General features: G+C 36.7%; 3 protein-coding genes across 5 annotated transcripts; 2 read left to right on the forward strand and 1 right to left on the reverse strand.

The window, feature by feature from the left end:
* The first annotated feature begins 74 nt into the window (after positions 1–74).
* On the forward strand, positions 75–3,946 carry LOC105702996 (sentrin-specific protease 1). The gene is made up of 3 exons (XM_012431031.1): positions 75–559; positions 946–1,137; positions 1,427–3,946. Exon 3 carries the CDS (start codon positions 1,558–1,560, stop codon positions 3,259–3,261), a length of 1,704 nt encoding a protein of 567 aa, XP_012286454.1. The 5' UTR covers positions 75–559; positions 946–1,137; positions 1,427–1,557; the 3' UTR covers positions 3,262–3,946.
* Positions 3,947–4,923: 977 nt separating this feature from the next.
* Positions 4,924–8,489, forward strand: LOC105702989 (sentrin-specific protease 1). Of its 3 annotated transcripts, none has more exons than XM_012431015.1 (3): positions 4,924–5,080; positions 5,465–5,655; positions 5,960–8,489. In XM_012431015.1, the coding sequence occupies exon 3, from the start codon at positions 6,090–6,092 to the stop codon at positions 7,794–7,796; it is 1,707 nt and encodes a 568-aa protein (XP_012286438.1). In that variant the 5' UTR covers positions 4,924–5,080; positions 5,465–5,655; positions 5,960–6,089; the 3' UTR covers positions 7,797–8,489. The 3 variants fall into 3 exon arrangements, with proteins under 3 accessions (XP_012286438.1, XP_012286439.1, XP_012286440.1); XM_012431016.2 differs by lacking the exon at positions 4,924–5,080 and adding an exon at positions 5,187–5,356; XM_012431017.1 differs by lacking the exons at positions 4,924–5,080; positions 5,465–5,655 and adding an exon at positions 5,821–5,872.
* Positions 8,490–9,270: 781 nt separating this feature from the next.
* Positions 9,271–19,880, reverse strand: LOC105702988 (endoribonuclease Dcr-1). Its single transcript, XM_012431013.1, has 23 exons — positions 19,721–19,880; positions 19,498–19,613; positions 19,267–19,423; positions 18,899–19,194; positions 18,332–18,694; positions 18,012–18,166; positions 17,718–17,947; positions 17,296–17,479; positions 17,016–17,194; positions 16,620–16,771; positions 16,418–16,559; positions 16,108–16,338; positions 15,789–15,968; positions 15,517–15,730; positions 15,208–15,389; positions 14,874–15,052; positions 14,546–14,799; positions 12,589–13,826; positions 11,266–11,838; positions 10,801–11,032; positions 10,485–10,705; positions 10,241–10,406; positions 9,271–9,705 (listed from the first exon to the last, which is right to left on the reverse strand). The coding sequence occupies exons 1-23, from the start codon at positions 19,778–19,780 to the stop codon at positions 9,458–9,460; spliced, it is 5,952 nt and encodes a 1,983-aa protein (XP_012286436.1). The 5' UTR covers positions 19,781–19,880; the 3' UTR covers positions 9,271–9,457.
* Positions 19,881–21,201: the final 1,321 nt, after the last annotated feature.

Genomic DNA, 21,201 nt, shown 5'->3' on the forward strand with positions numbered 1-21,201 from the left:
CGCCCTTGGGGGCAAAAAACGGTGAAAGCTAACGTACGAAATCAGAGGGCAGCACACGGTGCGATCGCGCGACCTTGCCCGTGAGCAATCTCCCAACTCATCTCTGTCTAAGATATAATCTTGATACTAAACCTACAGTTAGGTAATTAATTATTTAACCGAGGTTGGTGGAACCGGGCATTAGTTAGTAAACCAGGTTTAAAGAAAGTCGTGCGTTCCACCAGAATTCTTGGCTTGGCTTTATCTTCCTGGGGAACACCGCGTAGTGTTGACTCGAAAAAAAGAATCCAGAGAGAATCAGAAAACCAATCATATTGAGCCCGAACTTATCGGACTGAAAGTCAAAAACAAAAACAAACAATCCGACCAAAAATATTCGCGCGAGGACGCTGATAATTTCGTTCTGTCAAAATTGTGCCGCGTTTAAGGGTAAACGAAATGAATGTCAAACATACGACATAGACTTGACATAGTGTACTCCGAATTAACGCTAGAGGCGTTAAATTGATAAAACTTTACTTCGTTTTGCTGAAAAATTATTTATGCATTGACCAATTGTGTAAGTTTGAACGTTTTGTAGCCATAGAGGTTAGGTTTGAAATATAGAAATTTCATTCGTTATCGGTGATTGTTAGGAACCTTGTTAAAACAATTTATCACATTAGGTTTTGCAAGAAAGAATAGGTATTTACATTCCTCTTGGTGGAATGAATTTATCTGAAGATGTGAACATTTTAAAGTACTTGTGTTAAGCGCAAATTAGTTTCGACATTTTAAATTAAAAATGCAGTCTACGAAACAATTGAAAGCTTTATAAGTAAAGTAACAAGTTACAGCTAACATTTCTTTAAACGTTTAAGAAATAGTAACAGGAGCGAGTAAAGTTTTTTAACACGACAGTGACATTTCATGTTTTGTGAAGGCCAAATTTCTTTCATTTTTCAGATAACACATCAGACGAGCAACAATATACTTGTACAGTTGATTTATGAAATTATTCTTTGAATAATCTGTCAAAATTGTCAAGAAACTTGTTATATAATCTTACTTTTTGAATTTTATACAATTTGTTTCTCACTTGGAAAGTGTATGTACACAATATATTAGTGTGATGGTGTGGCAAGAAAAAATGCAATGGTAACATTAATTTATACTTTTTAATAGTATGAACATATTTTATTAGTTACTGCTACTAAATATTTAATTATATTTAATAATAAATATTTAATTATAAATATTTAATTATATTAAAAAAAATAATTTTATTAGTTACTGCTACTAAATATTTAATTATATTTAATAATAAATATTTAATTATAAATATTTAATTATATTAAAAAAAATAATTTTATTAGTTACTGCTACTAATAGTACTGCTATTAAATCAATTTATTTCTCATTGCCTAATACTGATTTTATTTTCCAGGCATAGCATTTGGAGGTAATTGCAGTGGTTGATACAGAATGAGCTGCATGGTAAAAAAATCGTAAACTGAATGGAATCATTAGCACGAAAAAGGACACTTGCTTTGAGGAGATTAAACTTTGTTAATAAGAATGGTGTTATTTGAATTTTTTAAAAGAATATTAGGTTGGGCAGATGAAGGGTCTCGAAAGCGTAAAGTTAGTAATTCATTCGATTCTGATTACAAGTATGGAAGCACAAAAAGACCTTGCTGCAGCCACGTGGATAACAAAGAGATTTTGCTGGATTTTGCAGTAGATAGAGAAAATTTGAACATACAGCTGTGCAGTAAAAAAGAAATGAAACCATCAAGTAAACCGCATTTAACGAATGGCGCTGGCTGTAGCAAAAATTCATTTCCTGCATTAAGGGAGTCAAATAAGTACCATCTGCATTTTGACAATCAAAATGATGCAAAATTGAATTGCTATGATGATAAAAATTTTACCTTTTCAAACATGGCTGTAAATAGTAAACAATTGATTTCGTCTAAAACTCATCAATTGCAGGAAAGGAAGCAATATGGGGAGCTGTTACAGAATTTTGCTTCCCACCGAATCAATAGTCCAAGAATTAAACATAACGAACGAAATACAGCACTTGATTCGCGGGTAGAGATAATAGATCTAGAAAAGTACCATGAATTAAGTTCCTCGCATACCGAAAGGAAGAATTCCAATCTCAGCAATACATTCACATATTCTCGATTATCCTCGTCAAATGCTTCAAGCAAAGGGATATCTAGCAGTGTCAAGACCAGCATTCCAAAGAACACGGCTCTAACTTCACCATTTTCAAAAGTACAATCGAAGCAAGATGACGGTATTAGCAAATTTAAGTCACAGCACAGCACAAATACCTACTTCTCACCATCCAACTCACTCCGAGACAAACTTGCCTGTAAAGAAGTTTTGAAAGAAGATTTTATTTTACAAGTTGCTAAGCGTCACAATGCACGCATCGAGCAACGCTCTAAAGAAGCGAAAGAGTTAGAGAAAATGACCCATGTCCTGAGTAAACACAATCAATTGGCAAGAGAGGCAGCTTTAGAAGAACAACTGACTCGCTCCATGCGATTATGCGAAGCCATCCTCGATGACAGAGAAGAATTAGAAGAGTCGAGTCTTCCAGAACTTACGGATAGTATGTTAAAAGAGATAAAAAGTGCCGTCTCCCCACGTTCGCCCAATGAAGTACTTGCCGAGGGTTTTGGCCTAAGAATTACCAGGAAGGACATTCATACCTTGATAGGACTTAACTGGCTGAACGACGAAGTTATAAACTTCTACATGAACCTACTTATCGCAAGGGGCGGCAGCAACAAGTTTCCTATGGTCCATGCTATGAACACGTTTTTCTATCCAAAACTTCTGGCCGGAGGCCACAATTCTCTTAAACGTTGGACCAGGAAAGTAGACATATTTGCCCAAGACTTGGTCGTTGTTCCGATTCACCTTGGAATACATTGGTGCATGTCGATCATCGACTTTAGAGCTAAAACTATAAATTATTACGACAGTATGGGAGGTAGCAATCAAAAGTGCTTATCAGCTTTATCGCAGTACCTAAAAGAAGAGAGTCTCGACAAGAAGAAGAAACCGTACGATTTAAGCGATTGGAAGATGGAATGTGTCAAGGACATTCCACAGCAAATGAATGGGAGTGACTGTGGAGTGTTCTCTTGTATGTTTGCCGAATATATTTGTGGGAACAAAAAAATAACATTTACCCAAGAGGACATGCCCTACTTCAGAAACAAGATGATATATGAGATTGTAAAGGGAAGGTTATTATAATTTCTAATGAGATGCTTTGTGCGTGTACTTGTTCCATATATGCATATGCGTACGCCGTACATATGTATAAATGTGGATATGCGCATTCAAATGGCATGCTTTAGAGGCGTGTAAGTGACTATCTTTACTCTTGCTTCTCTTTTCACTGTTATCGATTTCTAGACTCCTTTCGGTTTGGTGAGAGTATCGGTAATTCTGGAAACAATTCCAGAATTATTGATAGTCGTATTTATAGCAGTTTTTGGGCTGCGATGATGTGTTGTATATAACAAAGAAACCAGATACATTCTGTAGTTGAAATACAGAATTGACTAACAACGTGTGTTGTCATATGACCGATGTTGTTTCGTACTAGCATCTCTCGATTGTTTACAACAATGTAATTTATTACCAAATGGAAATTTGTCTACATTATATTTGATATTCTTGTTCTACAATTTTCTTTTTATAAATGTTACTGAAATTGTATCGCAACTTCCACATTGTATGCAAAGCCGATGTCATGCAAGAGAATCTACACATGAATTGTCGCATTAAAAAGCGATGCATCGAATATTGAATTCAAAAAGTAATAATTTCAGGAATTTTTTTTTATTTGTAATTTGTAAAACAATTCAGACATTTATTTGTTTCTACTAAAGTAGATGTACAAGAAGGTTGTCAAATATTATATACATAAATTTGACTTAAATGTCCATGACTTCCACACATTCTTATCCTGTTAAGTTGAATTAGAACTCCTCCCCAATCAGTCAATTCGAATAAGACACTTTTTTTAAGGGTATTGGATCGAACCGTCTGAACTTTGACACATGACTCGTGAGCATCTAGGAATTATTCGAGCATTTGAGACGTAGGGGGTTCTGCCCGAAGAGACTGCAAGAGTCGAAGACAGTCGAAGAGGCTACATGCCAAAGCGGCCCCTTAAGAAGATGGCCTTCTGTTAATGAACAACCATCCATTTTTTGGCCACGTTGTCCCTCCTATTTTTCTCTATGTCATTCTTTGTCAGGATTGACGGAGAAAAGACGACGGACGGTCATTTCGATTATATTTTATCGATTCTACATTTAAATGGATTTTTTCCTACTTAATGATACGAAAAGTATCAGTAAAATTATTAAAAGATTTATTTGGTGCAAAAAAGACATTTAAGGAATGATCAAATTTCCCTCAAGATTTTTTAAAGAAATTAGTGAGTGTAGTTTGTTTAGCCTTCTTACTGTTATCGTTCTTTAAATTCTTGGCATTCTTTTTCCCTTTCGCTTGTACGTTGTAATATACGTAAGAATGCGTTAGAAAGCCAGGTATATTACACAACGTATTATACCTATCCTGGTTCAACTGAAAACACTATAAGGTCCGGTTCCACAACTCAAATCAACCGAAGTTTAACTGTTTTACGGTAGGTTGAACCCAGGCATAAACCAGTTAAACTTCGGTTAAGTCGAATGTGGAACCGAATTTAACTCTCCACTGTCGGTATTTATTTAATATCGGATTGGATAAATCCGACCTTGGATGCGTCTATACCACCTCTAGTTAGATCGGTATTAAATAAAACCATAATGAAAATATATCCAAACAGAGATGAGTCTCTGATCCAAAGTTGGATTAATCCAAACCGGTGTTTAATAAATACCGACGGTGTAGACTCAGTAATTGTCCAAATTATACCGCGTACAAGGGTAAACGAAATCAAACGAAATGATGCAGACTTTCAAATTAATATAGCATATTATGAATTACCGTTAGACATGTCAAATTCATAAATCTTTATTTCATTTGCTAAGTAATTATTTACTCATTGACCAACTGTGTAAGTAGAGGTTTTGAAACCATAGAGGTTAGGTTTGTAGTGGAGACATTTTTTTTCTTTATTGATGATTATTAAAAAGCAAAAATCCTGTTAAAACAATTTATCACGTTAGATTTTGAAAGGAAGAATATATATTTAATTACTTCATGGTGTAACGAATTTATCTACGTATGTGAACATTTTAAAGTACCTGCATTAGGCACAAATTGAAAAAGTCTTCTATTTCAAAATAAAATTGTAGTCCACGTAATGATTGAAAGCGGTATAAGTAGAATAGTACGTTGCAGCAAGCATTTCATTAAATGTTTAAGAAATAGTGGCAGGAGAAGTGATCAGTTTTTACACCAATCATTATATTTTAATGAGACTAATTTAATTTTTCAGGTAATGCTAGAAGAGCAACAATAAATTTGCACAACTGATTTATGAAGCAATTCTTTCAATAATCTGTTAAAATTATCAAGAGAATCGTTTTATAAACTTTATCTCTCAAATCTTATACGTTCTGTATTTCTCGTAGAAAAAGTATTTAAGAAATACATTGGCCTGGAGATTCAGCAAGAATAAATGCAATGGTAATGTCAATTTATACTGTTTCATACCATAAACATATTTTGTCGATTGTTATTCAGTACATTTACATGCGTTACTTTATGTCAGTTTTATAATTACCGGTCTTATAACCACTAATGTTAAATGTCGTGTAAACACTGCTTTACTCTGGTTTTACAGGTATCATTGGTGTAAAATGGTGTTTATGCCATGTTTCTCATCAGTAATTATAAAACTGGTGTAAGATAGGTTGCATAAATATACTTATTGTCTGCTAATAAATCAGTTTCTAACTTATTGTATAATAATATTAATTTTATTTTCTAGGCATACCATGTGGAGATAGAAGCAGTCTGCAGTACAGAATGAGCTGCACCGTAAAAAAAAGTAAACTGAATGGACATAATAATACGGAAAAGAACATATGCTTTGTGGAAATTAAATTTGGTTAATAAGAATGGGGCTGTTTGAATTTTTTAAAAGAATATTAGGTTGGGCAGATGAAGGATCTCGAAAACGTAAAGTCAGTGACTCGTCTGATTCCGATTCCAAGTATGGAAGCTCCAAAAGACCTTGTTGCAACCACACGGATGACGAAGATATTTTCATAGATTTAGAGGCAGACACTGAAAATTTCAAGATGCAACTGTGTAGCAAAGAAGGAATAAAACCATCAAGTACACCACATTTAACAAAAGATTCCAGCTGCGGTAGGAATTCATTTCCTGCATTTAGGCCACCTGCTTTAAAGGAATCAAACGAGTATCTTTCTCAATATGATCAGCAGAGTCCTGCAAAGTTAAATTGTTTCGGTGACAAGAATTCTAGTTGTTCAAACATGACTGTAAACAGTAAACAATGGAATTCGTTAAAGACTCATCAATTGCAGGGAAAAAAGCAATACGGGGAGTTGTTACAGAATTTTACTTCACACCGGATTAATGGTTCAAGACTTAAACAAAATGCAACACTTGGTTCACGGATAGAGGTAATAGATGTAGAACAATACCATCAATCGAGTCCCTCCCACAATGAAAAAAGGACTTCCAATTTCGGGAAGACATTCACGTATTCTCGATCAACACCATTGAATGTTTCAAGCAAAAGCATATTGAGCAGCATCAAGATCAACTCTCCAAAGAATACAGCATTCACTTCATTTTCAAACGTACAACTGAAGCAAGATGACGGTACTAGCAAATCTAAGTCACTGCTCAGTCCAAATATCTGTTTCCCACCATCCAACTCACTTCGAGATCAATTTGCCTGTAAAGAGGTTCTGAAAGGAGACTATATTTTACAAGTTGCTAAACGTCACAATGCACGCATCGAGCAACGCTCTAAAGAAGCGAAAGAGTTGGAGAAAATGACCCATATCCTAAGTAAACACAATCAATTGGTAAGAGAGGCAGCTTTAGAAGAACAACTGACTCGCTCCATGCGATTATGCGAAGCTATCATCGATGACAGAGAGGAATTAGAAGAGCCGAGTCTTCCAGAACTTACGGATAGTATGCTAAAAGAGATAAAAAGTGCCGTCTCACTACGTTCGTCCAATGAAGTACTCGCCGAAGGATTTGGCCTAAGAATTACCAGGAAGGACATTCACACCTTGATAGGACTTAACTGGCTGAATGACGAAGTTATAAACTTCTACATGAATTTACTTATCGCAAGGGGTAGCAGCGATAAGTTTCCTACGGTCCATGCTATGAACACGTTTTTCTATCCAAAACTTCTGGCCGGAGGCCACAGTTCTCTTAAACGTTGGACCAGGAAAGTAGACATATTTGCACAAGACTTGGTCGTTGTTCCGATTCACCTTGGAATACATTGGTGCATGTCGATCATCGACTTTAGAGCTAAAACTATAAATTATTATGACAGTATGGGAGGTAGCAATCAAAAGTGCTTATTAGCTTTGTCGCAGTACCTAAAAGAAGAGAGTCTCGACAAGAAGAAGAAGCCGTACAATTTAAGCGATTGGAAGATGGAATGCGTCAAGGACATTCCACAGCAAATGAATGGGAGTGATTGTGGAGTGTTCTCTTGTATGTTTGCCGAATATATTTGTGGGAACAAAAAAATAACGTTTACTCAAGAGGACATGCCGTACTTTAGAAACAAGATGATATATGAGATTGTAAAGGGAAGGTTATTATAATTTCTAATGAGATGTGTAATGTGTATGTACATTCGAGTGATATGTTTTGAAGTAGCTCTTTCTTTATGTCTTTCCTTTTCACTGTCATTGATTTCTAGATGATGCCTTCGAATTCACCGGTGAAGGAGATCAATTTCTTAATTATCAATAGTTATATTTATAGCAGTTTTGAAGCTGCGATAATGTGTTGTATATAAGAAAGAAACAAGATGCATTCTGTAGTTCAAAAGCAGAGTCAATTAGAAATGTCTCTTGTCATATATCTGATGCTCTTTCGTAGTAGCATCTTTTAAGTATTGTTTATAACAATATACTTTGTTGTAGAATGGAAATTTGCATATATTATATTTGATATTCATATTCCATAATTTTTTGATAAAAGTAATTGAAATTGTATCACTAACAAATTCGACTTTATAAGAGAAAATGGAAAGTAGAAGTACATTAATGATTAAATTATATTAAAATGTAATTGTACGGATTCTGTATTCAAGGAACAATGATTCGAGGAACTTTGTCATCATGGTTTTTAATTGGTAAAACGGGAATTTAGACATTTATTCGATTCTCCTAACGTATGTGTACATGAAAAGGTGATCAAATATTGTATACATAAATTTTACCTATTGATTAAAGAATGGAGAAAGTTTTTTGTTATGTTGAATACAAATCATTGTCATCTTTCACTTGAAATAGTCTCTTAAGCTGTACAGTTCTACTAATAATACTTTCTTTAATAACCGTTCTGCTATTTACCTATTTCTTGAAATAATATTAATTTCAGACATAAAATGATAAATTTGTTGATAATAATTTAATAAATCACATGGCAAGAATATTTTCACAGAATTCCAGTGCCTTTCAATGGCACAAGAGTTATAAAGTGCTGAGAAACGCTTATAAAAAAATTAATCACACGAGTAAATTACAGGAATAAATGAACTGTAACGTATTTAGAAGACATTTTAGAAAAACCCGTTAGGCTCGTCATTCTTTACGTAGCATAGAATTTTGAAAAGTTGAATACTTCATATTAATTACATTTATCCTATCTCATGTAGTTTTTAATACATTTCATCTACTGACATCTCAAGTGATACAAAAAGTTACAAATGTACCGAGAAGTGTCAGGATGATTCCAGTTTACCCTTATCTACAATAATTCATCTTTCATTGAATATTTCAACACTTGGTTTTGTACGAATATTTATCATAATGGCAATTTTATTTTATAATCTTCACGCATCAGTTCAATTGATTTATACGCCAAACAATTTTAACATTTATTGTTAGCATAGGACTAGATCTCTGAATTTACCGTGTGCAGGGGTGTCGAATAAACTCTGAAATTCAATCTAACGTAAACATTATAATTGTTCCTCGTTCAAGTGTCAAGGCAAAATCATTCGATGAAGCGTGAGTAGCATTTTCTGAGTGCTACGTCGAAAGTCTTATCATCTCTATAGAAGTGCTGACCCTGCTTCGCGTGACACTTGGATATAGTTAATGAGCTTTTTGCATCTGTGTCTTTCCACGATTTTTATTAACGGTACTGTCTGAACTGGAATATCACACCATGGAGCGTACCACGTTACAAGAAACTACTAATCAGTCTAAATCAAGTAATTGTGCTTTTCATTTATTTAAACCTCACGTGCGTGTCACAGCTTTTCTCTCTGATAACCCTGTATTCGTTTCAATTTCTTCAAGGCGCACTTGGCAGCCGTACACTTTGCAATCCTGTAATTCCTTCCAATGCCCTTGAAAGACCCTTTACCAAAAACGTCTACCGTGACCCTCACTCTTCGCCCATCAGCCAATTTTTCAGGCTTTCCAAATTTGGCTGTCTCGGGTTCCAATTCAAGAAGTTCTCGAATCGGTGACTTAGGAACATTGGTACTAAATTGCTCTGAAAAAAGATTAACTATTAACAACGGACACGTGATCTTTAACGATTAAATAATTCATTAAAATAAAGTTGAACTAATTTAAAAAAAGTCATCGTAACATTTTAAGATTTATTTTCTTTGATATTTCTTTCATAAACAGACTGACGGCAAAAAACTGAATTTTTGGTACACCTGTTAAGGTGATGTGAAAGTGGCGCCAAACAGTTGTCGTTCATGAAACTTTTCTCGAAATTGGATGTACCAAATCGATTCAAACTTTACAATTATGTAATTTCATGAAATTTCAATTTTTTTTAAATTTGTTCATAGATATTTTTAAAAGTTGTTGTAAAAAATGAAGTTTCCTGAGTGTCAGGATCTTCCTTATAGCCTCCGCATCTGCGTTTAAAGTTTGACACGATTCGGTACACCCAGTCGGAGAAAAGTTTCACGATCAATTGACTCTTCGAATGCCACTATCGCATCCCCTTAACTTTGTATACCATTGAAGAATTAAAAAAAAAATTATTTTTGTAACACGTAGAAATAAATTACCTATCTCAGACTTCATTATTCGATAATAAACTCCCCATACAGCATCTAGGGACATTCTGCTATCTAAATAAATTGCACCAGCCAACGACTCGAAAACATCGCCGAGTGCTTTTGGCACCTCAATGTCCTCGGCTTCCTCGCATTCTTCTTCTCCTATTAAATAATACTGAAAGCAGAGAGATTAAAATGTGCTACAGCGTATTCACCTCGATAATTGTCCTTTCCTTCAATTCATCTTTATTACCTCTTCGCTAATACAATGACCATTCTCTTCTTGAATCCTGACAAAACGATCAATTACCACGCTCAGTCCAGGCGAAAGATGTCGAAAGTATTTATGAAAACCACATCTTACAGCAAGCGAGGCAAATATGGTATTGTTCACCAGGGCCGATCTTAAATCGGTTAAAGCACCCGGAGAATGTTGCCGAGAGTCTTCATATAAATGCCTCGTAATTAAATAATCTGTCAGAAAGGGTGATCGGTAATTTTTGTTATTCTTTACAATCGAAAAACTCGATTTAGATTAGTATCAAATGCATTTTACTTTGCGAACTTACCTAACACCGCGTCACCAAGAAATTCCAGCCTTTGGTAACAGTCAGTCAGTCTATTAGGCTGGTAGGACGCATGCGTGAACGCTTGCAAAAGATAACTCGCGTCTTGAAATTTATATCCTATACTTTGCTCCAATTTGTCGTAACCGTCCAACATTTTCGCCAGCTCGACTTCTGGCTCGGGAACGTATCGTAGCAAAGGATTTACCGGTTCCTCCAGTTTCCCGTATTGGATCTACAAAAGAGAAGATAGTCCATTTATTGTCGTGTAACACCTAATTCTTCTATCAGTAAAAACAGGTTCTTCTAATTGATATATTTTTAGAAAAAGTGTATCCGCGCAACTGGCCGTTCTAAACCGCCGTCCTTAAAACGTGAAAAAAGTGCTATTGTATCGTATGACCCCATACACCTGACAAAAGACAAATAAAATTAGACTGCAAGTAATTCGTAATTCGTAATTCGTACTTGTGACCAGGTCTTCTGGCAGTGTTCATTAATCCCCTCTATATAGGGCGTACTACCAGGAGGTCTCTCCTTCGGTTCGGTTTCTTGTACAATGACGACTTCTTCCGTTGGCAAAACGTGAATTCCCAACCAAGCCATAAAAAGAAGGGCACCTCTGGGCCCGCAAGCGATTAAGTATGCTCCTATCAGAGCTTCGACACAATCCGCTATACTCTTATCTGGAATGCTGTGTTGAGTAATTAGATTGTAAGGGATGAAGCACCTCAGGTTATCGAACTCGACCGGCAATCGGCTTTCGTTCTTGTCCAATTCTATCCTCATGATCCCAAGTTTGTGTTCGGTTTCGCGGACCAATTGGTTAATTTCAGTTGGATTCACGGCTTGCAAACTTGGAATGTCAGCCTGATTCCATAGAGTGGACGGTACACCACTTTCTATCAGAGCCTGCTCTAATTCTCTTGGCACATAATAGCATGGGGGTAACCAATTGTCATGGGGTTCGAATTTCGTAGCAATCATGCTCTCTCCCAACATCTTCCGACGACCCAATCGGTATAAATTAAGGTTGCTCACCTGGAAATAAAATCAATGACTTCGTCAATGTCTGGCTTAACGAATTCACCTTGTATAAGTTTTGTTCTGTTTAAAACCATAAAGAAGCACATTATAACATAGCCATAGATGTCATGTATTAAAGGAGTATCCTACTGTGAGTAGCCAAAATGTGTGTATCTTTTACGATTTAAATTAAAACTCAAGAATTCCCCGGAATTCTGGAGAATTTCCCTGAGATATCTTTGATATTCTATTGGACCAACGGCGCCGTCTGACTTTTGGGGGTAACTAAATTTTGCCTCCAAAAACATGTCAACCATGGGACAAACCGCATTCTCTTGCAATCATTCGTGAAAGCATTTCTCATATTTTTCCACCTGATTCTGTAATATTCAATTACCATGGTATTCTATATTATTCGAGCTTGGCCCTGAAACTCTTCATTTTCGATTCTAAGTGTTCAAAAAGCATAAAACATGAAAAATGCGCACGGACGATACCGGTGCACGGACGGTGATTTTAGTCCATGATACGCTTTTTTGATGAAAAATGAAATTTTATATGTTTCGGGACCTTCCCTAGGGCCTCCATAATTACGTGGTAATGTTTCAAACGTATCGGTACATCCATTTCGGAGAGAAGTTTCATAAACAATTGACTTCTCAGATATATATACATATATGAAATTCTCATGACACTTTAATTCTTTGAAAAAGGATTGTATTTTATCACATAAGACTATGATAAATCTTGTGCAGTGCCCTTTACCTGTTTCGACCTCAAGTGACTCAATTTTCCTTCGTGTATGTTGTCATAAGTGCAATACAGGTACGTAGTTATAGCATATTTGAGGAAAGAATCCCCGATGGTTTCCAGTCGCTCCAGATTGATACCATCGTTCGCATTGGACATCGTCAGAGCTTGCAAAATCAGACTCGGACTGGGTCCAGGGTGTTGATCCAATTCGGGTTGATAATCAAAACTGAAGTTATCTTCCCTGGCGTAAGTACCGCTTCTCGCAGCGTTCGGTTTCCCTTTCGTCGGTAAGAGTCGTGCTTTTTTGTTGAGGACTTTCCTCTTAAATTGCTCCGCAACGCGAGCGACGTACTCCTCTTGCACGAAGTTTTTCTGCGCAGTTTCGCATTTATTGTTGACCGTATTTTTTCTAGTGATGGTAACTTCACTATCCGCCGATATGAAGTATCCGCTGTTCACGATTTCCTCCTCCACTTGTTTAGCGAATTTATGATGTGCCTCTTTATGCTTCTCTAACAGTTCGTTCTCCACGTTATTGTCATTAGGCCAAACGGTTTCTTTCGAGTTTTTCTCGAGATCTAACAGATCCAGAATCTTTTTGTTGATTTCGCGCTTGCAGATCTGCTTCTCGTCCTCCACGGCCTCAGCCACGTTTTCCCCCATATAGGCAATTTTCAAGCCTCGGCTTTCCTCCTCGCTATCGTCCGAGTAATCCATGAATCCGTCGCTGGACGTATCATCAGACTCGTATGCGTCGTAGTCGGATTCATACGCAGGAGACCCATAACGAATATCGTTCCATTTGAAATTTTGTTCCAATACCGTAACGTTCAAAGGGAAGGCCGTAGAATCGGACGTATCAAAATTCATGGAAGCTGCCATGTCGTTCGACCAGGTGCCAATTTCTAACACATCACTGTCAGGTTCGGCGTTACAATTATCTTCTTGGTTTTCTCGAAACGGTTGTTTGGCTTCATTTTTATTCACATCCGATTCTGTTATCTTCTTAGCAGCGATCAAATGACCCGGGTCCACATTCGTCCATAGATCGCCGTTCTTTAATTCACTAGCTGTGTTATTTTGATCATTTTTACCGAGTTCCGCAGCGGTACCGTTTGTTGGCAGTGCTTGTAAGTCGGCGTTTATTTTGGAAGCTTCCTTCTTGGCCTCGTTTGCTTTTTCGGCTTCTTTGGACTTTTTCAGAACCTCTGCCAAGCTCCAACCAAAATCCAAAGGCGACCACTCGAAATCTGAAATTTTTTAATGAAGGAAATCAATTGGTATAACATGTTATAGTGATCTGACGAGTCGAATACTTTACTAATTCGAGTTACTTGAACTCGAAATTATTGCCATCGGTGCCGCATACATTCGGCGCGACGAGTTGAGTCAATGGCGAGTCGGAGAGTAAAACAATTCGAATAACGATTACTCGAATAGACAAATAAGGCGAATAAGGCGCGATCGGTATCTCGGTACGAGTAAATCGGTCTCAATCTTACCCTTGTAACTCGGTCTCACTTTTACACTCGTAAGTCACAATCGTTTGTACCAATAACTCGAGTTACAATAAAAATGACTCGGGTGGACTCGAATACATGTTTGACTCGAGTTTAACGAGTTAAAGTACTCGACTCGCCACATCACTAGCATGTAAAGTTATCGAGGGACATTATTTCTAAAATTATTGCCTGGGTTTGATAAAATTTGCTTCATTTAAGGCGAAGTGCCCCCCTTCCCCATCAGTCGACTCGAATAAAACAGTTTTTTTAGGGTATTGGATCGTACCGTCCGAATCATTGACACATAACTCGTGATCACCTAAGAATTGCCCTGACACATTTCAACACCGACGGAAACGTAAAGTTAAAAGGAATAAATTTTAACAGACCCATGCAATTGGAGAATAAATTTAGAAATAATTAATGGAGCGAGTCGAGAATAGAAAAATGAATATTGAGAAACATACCGGAACTTAATTCCTCTTGTCCCAAGTGTATCGCATTTGCAACCTGACAACGTATTTGATCAGCAAGAAGCAAAGCATTGACTCTGTAAAGAATGCACGGCAAGCATACGGCTTGCCTCCATAAAGAGGCTGGGAAAGGATGAATTGCACACAACTCGGCTACTAAAATTTGCTTTTGCTCTAGATTTTCGCGTTTTGCTCGTTTCGTCTCTTCACTGCTAGTAGGTAAAGCAACTCCCTTACGGTTTACATATCTAGAAGTCGGATTTTACATTAAATGTTTAATGGATAAAACTCAAAGGTTCTTTCTCAAAACATTTGTACTCACCTAGGAGTAAGAAAATTCAACCGAGCAGACGTATGATCTACGTCCAGTAATGGTTGAGTTAGATTTTGTATTTGTATATTGTACTTTTTTAAATAGTATTCTTCAAATGTGCTATAATCCGCTCCAGGAAACGAAGATTTAGGATTCAGGTTAGCACATATTTCGGCTACGTAAAAATACTGAAACGATGAAGAATTAGGGAGTTCCACTTTAAAGAGGTCTAGATTACAAAAAAAAAAAATAAAGTAAAAATGAAATGGAATTAAGAATATACTCATGGACAATTTTAACAGGCACACTTGGTCTATTGAATTTAAATATGTTAATCTACTACCTGGGGTTGATCTTGGTTTCTGTACCAAGGCATGATAACTGCGTCATGGTACTTTGAAGCATCGAATTTAAAGGTCTTTCTGTCCTCTTCAAGAACTTCATGAGGTACGGCATTTCGATTTTCATAAATTATTTCTAAAAAATGCCAGTCCACCGTTATGTTAGATGCGTCTCCCATTGTACCTGAAATAGATTTCATTTAGTGTTTTAATGTATTGTTAAATATGCATAAAATGGCAATTGGGTTTAAAATTAAGGATATAAATAATATTCTAAATTTCTAATCGGTTAAGATAATCATTCAACGAACCTGCCTTTACAGGAACGATAATATACGAATTTTCTGAAGCATTTGGATCGAAGAGCATCAGATATTTCTGTAGCCTTAAAACGTTTGTAAATGTATAATTAAGAAAGGCTGCGACTCTTTCAATCTGTACAGCATCTAAAATGACAGTTTGCTTGCTAAGTTTTAGCTGCACGTGCACTTCACCAGATCTTGTATAGATGGGAAACGGACAAATCTAAAATAAGCATTCAGATGTCATTAGAATGTATATCATTGCGATATCAAGATATTACCTTAGGTATTTTCTTCAACGTCAAAATACCAAATCCGATAGCGGATTCTTCCGGAGGATATATTCTACGTCCTCTGGTGTTCTGTTCCTCTGGTAACGGACAACTTAATACCATACTGATATGATACAAATATGATGGAACTCCAACTGTAGGTCTACAGTCTGTCAAAGCCTCGGCGGTCTGTTAAGTAAATACAAGCGAATTCAATTCTCCTACACAGTAGAAACTAATGAAAAATATTTCCTTATAATAATGCTCTCTGTTAAAGGCATCTGTTAAAAAAAAGCACTAGTAAGCTAGTTTTAAAATGTGACATAACCTTTTTATAATAATATTGTCTGCGCTTAGTGGTCCCAGGACGAGCTTCGGACAAATCCGCCTTACTTTCATCTGGCAAGGCTGGCACTTCTGCGTCTTCGGGCTTGGCTTTGAAATTTTCTTTCCCAATAGGTAAAAGATTGTCATCGATCTCATTCTCATTGTGCAGTTCGATACATAATTGCAAGGCAGCCAAACGTCGTGCCATTGCTCTATTTGGCATTGGATATGACTGCATTGATATAATCACAGTTGTAAATTAATTGTATTATTAATCTGAAGTAATAGTGCAGCTTGTGAATGATACTCACAGAAATGACATACTTTACAGGAGAATTTATGGGAAGACGTAAGGAACAAACAAACATTTTTGTACCCTCTACAGTGGTTGGCTCAATTGACCATTCTGGAGTCAATCTTGTGAATGTATCACTGGGCAGTTTGGCGCAATACCTGCATTATTGAAGTTTACATTTTTTATTAGTCGACTTAAAAGAATTACGCATCACTCACCTATTTACTAATGAGATAGCCGAGTTAAAAGAAACGCTGGGTGCATCCTCTGATTCAAGGGGTTTGTAATGAGGTATCATGTTAGCATACTTATCAGCTTCAATTTCTTCCTCTTCCGAGGGCTCTTTATTCGTACTTTTCCTCAACAAAACCTATAAAATTATTTTCGTATATAAAACTCACAGAAATACAAATTGATTTGGAGATATCAATTCTCAGTCACACAATTCGTAAAAGCACTTTTACTCCATTATTATGAATTCAAATTTTATACAGAATATTTTTTAATTTACTTTAAATGGTTTCAAATAATTGTAAGAAATAAGTAAAGTATTACAAAGTTTAAATTTAATTATACATAGCGATTATTTTTAAAGATTTTCAAGAATATAATACCTGCTCGATGTAATGATATTGTGCCAATTGCCAAATAGAGCTCTTTGATACTTCATGGGGGACTAAAAGTACATGTAAAGCATCTACAGCTCTAGCTCTACTTTTGCACTGCACATACGACTGATAATTTTTTGGAAAGTCGTACCTCATCACAAAGTTGCACTTTGGAATGTCAATACCTTTAACAAAGAAACATAAAATGATACACCAACGCCCTCTGATTTTGTACAAAATAGAAGTCAGGTCAAGTCATGTAACATAATTATTATAAAATACAAACCTTCTTCTAGAATTGATGTCGCAATCAATAAATTGCACTCATGGATTCTGAATCGTTTTAATACTTCCTCTTGTTTCCTATGTTCCATCTCCAAATCTTGAGAATAACAAATGTCCTCCGAGCTTTTCTCAATGGTATACAGTGGTGACAGGAAATGTAAATCTTTGTCATATTTACACACTTCCTGTAAAAATTTCATAATTTTTATATAGTCAGAGCAGAGTACCCGTTATTAGAAAATTTTGTGATAAGGCACAAAGACAAAATATTAATTACTAGGTATCCTTATAGATTGGATATACATTTTCTACATTAATATAAAAATCTTCTACATTTTAGAGGTAACTTTTGCAATCCAAACCATTAAAAGGATGTGTAAATATGGAACAGTACTAATTTCTTCACCAAGTAGGATAACATACGTTTAACAAATAAAACAAAATTTTTGCTGTGAAAGCTTTGTCAACAAAAATGACTCCACACAGCAAATCAGGATCTGTTACTCCGCGAAGGTGGCGCAATGATTTCGGCGATTTTTTAAAGCCGTCCTCATGAGTCTTCCAATGAACCCCCAACTTTCTGTTTGGAATATGTTCTTTTAAAGAATTTGCTTCCTTTCCAGAATTAACGGCGCTGTGTTTTATATTATATTCTGAAAAATAAATTTATAAGACGAGTTAAATGAGAAATAATTAATTGGCAACTAGTTATCTCACCATTATTCATCTTATTTTCTATATTCTTTGAATCCTTTGCATAATATGGTGTGTACGTTTTCAGAACTTGTAATAAACGATGAACTTTGGGTGTAGAAAATTGATATATTCTGTCCTTTTCATTGAAATCTTCGAAGGCACGATCACAAAGAGCTCTGAAAAACATGAATGAATTATAGATTAATTTATACATAACAGTTATTATTGAATTTTACATGGATTTCTTAGGTGTAAAATTTTCATTTTTGTTAAACATTAATTTTGATTAAAAGCACTATTTCATATTCTTTGTTAAAAATATTTAAACAAATCTACTCTACCGTATCTTTATAAACACTGATGATACAAGGTTAAACAATAAGTAGTGCCTTTCATACGGAGTTTTAACCTTAAGCTTCTCTGTTAAGATTAATAATGCTAATGCAGCTCGATCAGCGCACCAAGGACCAAGGGTTTTTAATATGTACAAAAAGTCTTCCATCATTTCACAGGGCTTCTCCCTGGGGTCAGGAATTTTTTGTATATCCTCAAGAAATTCATCGTTGTAAATCTCTGTTGGGTCATAACGGTGATCTTTCAAAAACTCCATGGCATGTTCCACACAACTGGTCAGCGTGAAATACAAGCTTCCTTGCTCTGTTTCGATATATTCTACTATGTACTCCTTTGGCTTTGGACTATATCTAAATTGATATAAAAAAAAAATATGCAGGTTTATATATTATATTCAGTCATGGGTTATATATAGCTCAGGTCAAATTATCTAGCCTAGAATATCAGAAAACTTCGTAAGGTTTGTGCCAAATACATGCGTACTAGTATACGTACGTATGTAAATGAAACACCACCCAGGTTCCTAATGCCAAATCTTAAAAATGTCAATTTACCTTAAAATAGACAGAATATCACTACCGGTTTCCACTTCACAATTGAAAATGGTTTCAATTCTTTCGACTTCTGATCCTAATCGGCCAGGATCTTGTGTTAGATTGAATAGCGGTACAGCAAGACCTATAAGTCTAGGAATGTTATGAGAGGACTGAAAAGTTTGAAAAATAAATTTCAACTTGTCATCAAATGTTGATATGTGACATTGATCAACTATGACTAAGTTTACTTGACTTGGTGAAATTCTTCCTTTGGATAGAAAATTTGCACATATTTCAGATGTCGTTACTAAAACCTGTAATGGATATCATATAGGTTACTATATCCAGAAATTATGAAACAATCTTTGAAAAATATGGACACTCACATGGACATCGTTAAGTTCCTGCTGAATCTCTGATTCATTTGAAATGTTCAATGACACTTTTAGGTCTGTCAGTTGTGCAATATAGCTTGCCTTTACTTTGCATGCTTCTACTTCTCTTAAGATATATATTATCTGTTTACCACCATTGGCTATTGGCCTATAGAAATTAATAAAAGAATGTAATATTGATAAAACGGCATGATGTTATAATTTAATGTTAAAAATAACTACCTTCTGTTATTTATAACAAATTCCTGAATCAATTTAATAACAATGAAAGTCTGATCAAAATTTTTTCCCAAACAAACAATGATATTCCTTTCTTTGGCCGCATACAAAAGTTCCACCTGTGGACAGAAGTCGAAGATTAGTAATAAAACGGAGTTGTTTTGTTCAAATATCCTTTAGCACCAGAATGTAAACAAAAGATTGTCAAACAACCCTTTTCACTCACCTGATATTCTCGCGGAGTAAATGATTTTGTATAAACCTGGTCATTCAACGTAAATGCCATGGACACAATGGATTGCTTTTTTTGTCGTAAAATCTCTTAGAAAAACTATCCGGAAAAATAAATACAAACTCTAACTGTTTTTAGGTTATTTTCTCGTATGTCGCCGATTCCTTTCCTCCTTTTGTACATGCATACACGAGTATCCGCACGGAGTGCTTCTATAGGACGAATGCGATTCGATGCAGAATAAATGGTCGACGTTGATTGGTGTTTCTGGAAGACAGTCAGATGGTAGTATCAGAGACCTGCTCATCTCTGGTAGTATAGATCAGAGATGAGTTGGGAGATTGCTCACGGGCAGGATCATCGGGCCGGTGATGGACCGTGATTGGGCCGGTGACGTTGTCCAATCACGGAGTCGGTCACGGGCCGGGATTGCGGCCCGGCCGGCGGATCGCCAGTTGCTCCTGAAAATTTGCCGCGATGAGATATCATCGAAAATTAAGAAAATGGCGGGGGGCGCGAGGGACGTATTACATACCACGATCGACATTTATATCAACGTGGTGCTATAATTCTCTATCGACGGAATCCAGAGATCGTAACGAGGGGCAAGGGACGCTTCGTAGATGACGAGGTGGGATGGTTAGAAAGTGGAAGCAGCGAAGGCAGCGGAAGCGGACACAAAGGTGGAATGCAGCCAGAGCCAACGTCGAAGGGAGGCAGATGTAGAGGAGGCCAGAAACCCCAGGTCTCTGCGGAGGGATCTCCTGGGGGAGTACCGCCAGAAAAAGACGAATCGTCCCGTTGGTAAGTCTCAACGTTTCCTTCCTCCGGTCTCCTCATGCCGCAGGACAAAAGGTCCGTACCGGCACGGAGGCCGGTTGTATGTTTACATGTTGATTCGAGGGACCGCGAGTCGACGAGATCATCTCTCGCCGACTCGCGAGTGGTCGTGTTGATTTTCTACGTTTTTCATGTGTTCTTTTAGAATAGGAATAGATTTCTCCCGGGTCCGCGGTAATTTTCCGATCGCGATCCTTAATCGAGTGCCGGGAAGTCGGATGACCCTCCGACTTCGAGGCCGCCGGTTCCGCGGAATTTCTTCGAATGACTAAATAAAAAATTTAAAACAGATGTGGGAGAAATATCTCGCGAGGAGCCACACCCGAGTCGAGGGGGCACTTCGATGTGCCTGCGTCCAAGAGTCGCCACCTCGACGAAGGGGTCGGTTTCAGGGTTTGCAGGTTTTTTCGGCCAAGCCTTCCACTATTCTAGGGCCGTAGTGCGAGCTGGGCTTGGCCTTTCGATCTTATCAAAATTATGAATTATCGATGTCGAGTAGAATCCGTAGCTCGATTTAGCGCTATAAAAATTAATCTAGTTAGGATTCTTTCAGCATCGGCAACGGTAGGTGTCTTTTCTTGTGGCCGCGTTCCTTCCTGGCCCCCGCCCTTCGACTTCTCCAGGAGAGAGTCGAA

Source organism: Orussus abietinus, unplaced genomic scaffold, assembly GCF_000612105.2.
Source record: "Orussus abietinus isolate OABI.00-Male unplaced genomic scaffold, Oabi_2.0 scaffold141, whole genome shotgun sequence".
Classification (NCBI taxonomy): Eukaryota; Metazoa; Arthropoda; class Insecta; order Hymenoptera; family Orussidae; genus Orussus; species Orussus abietinus.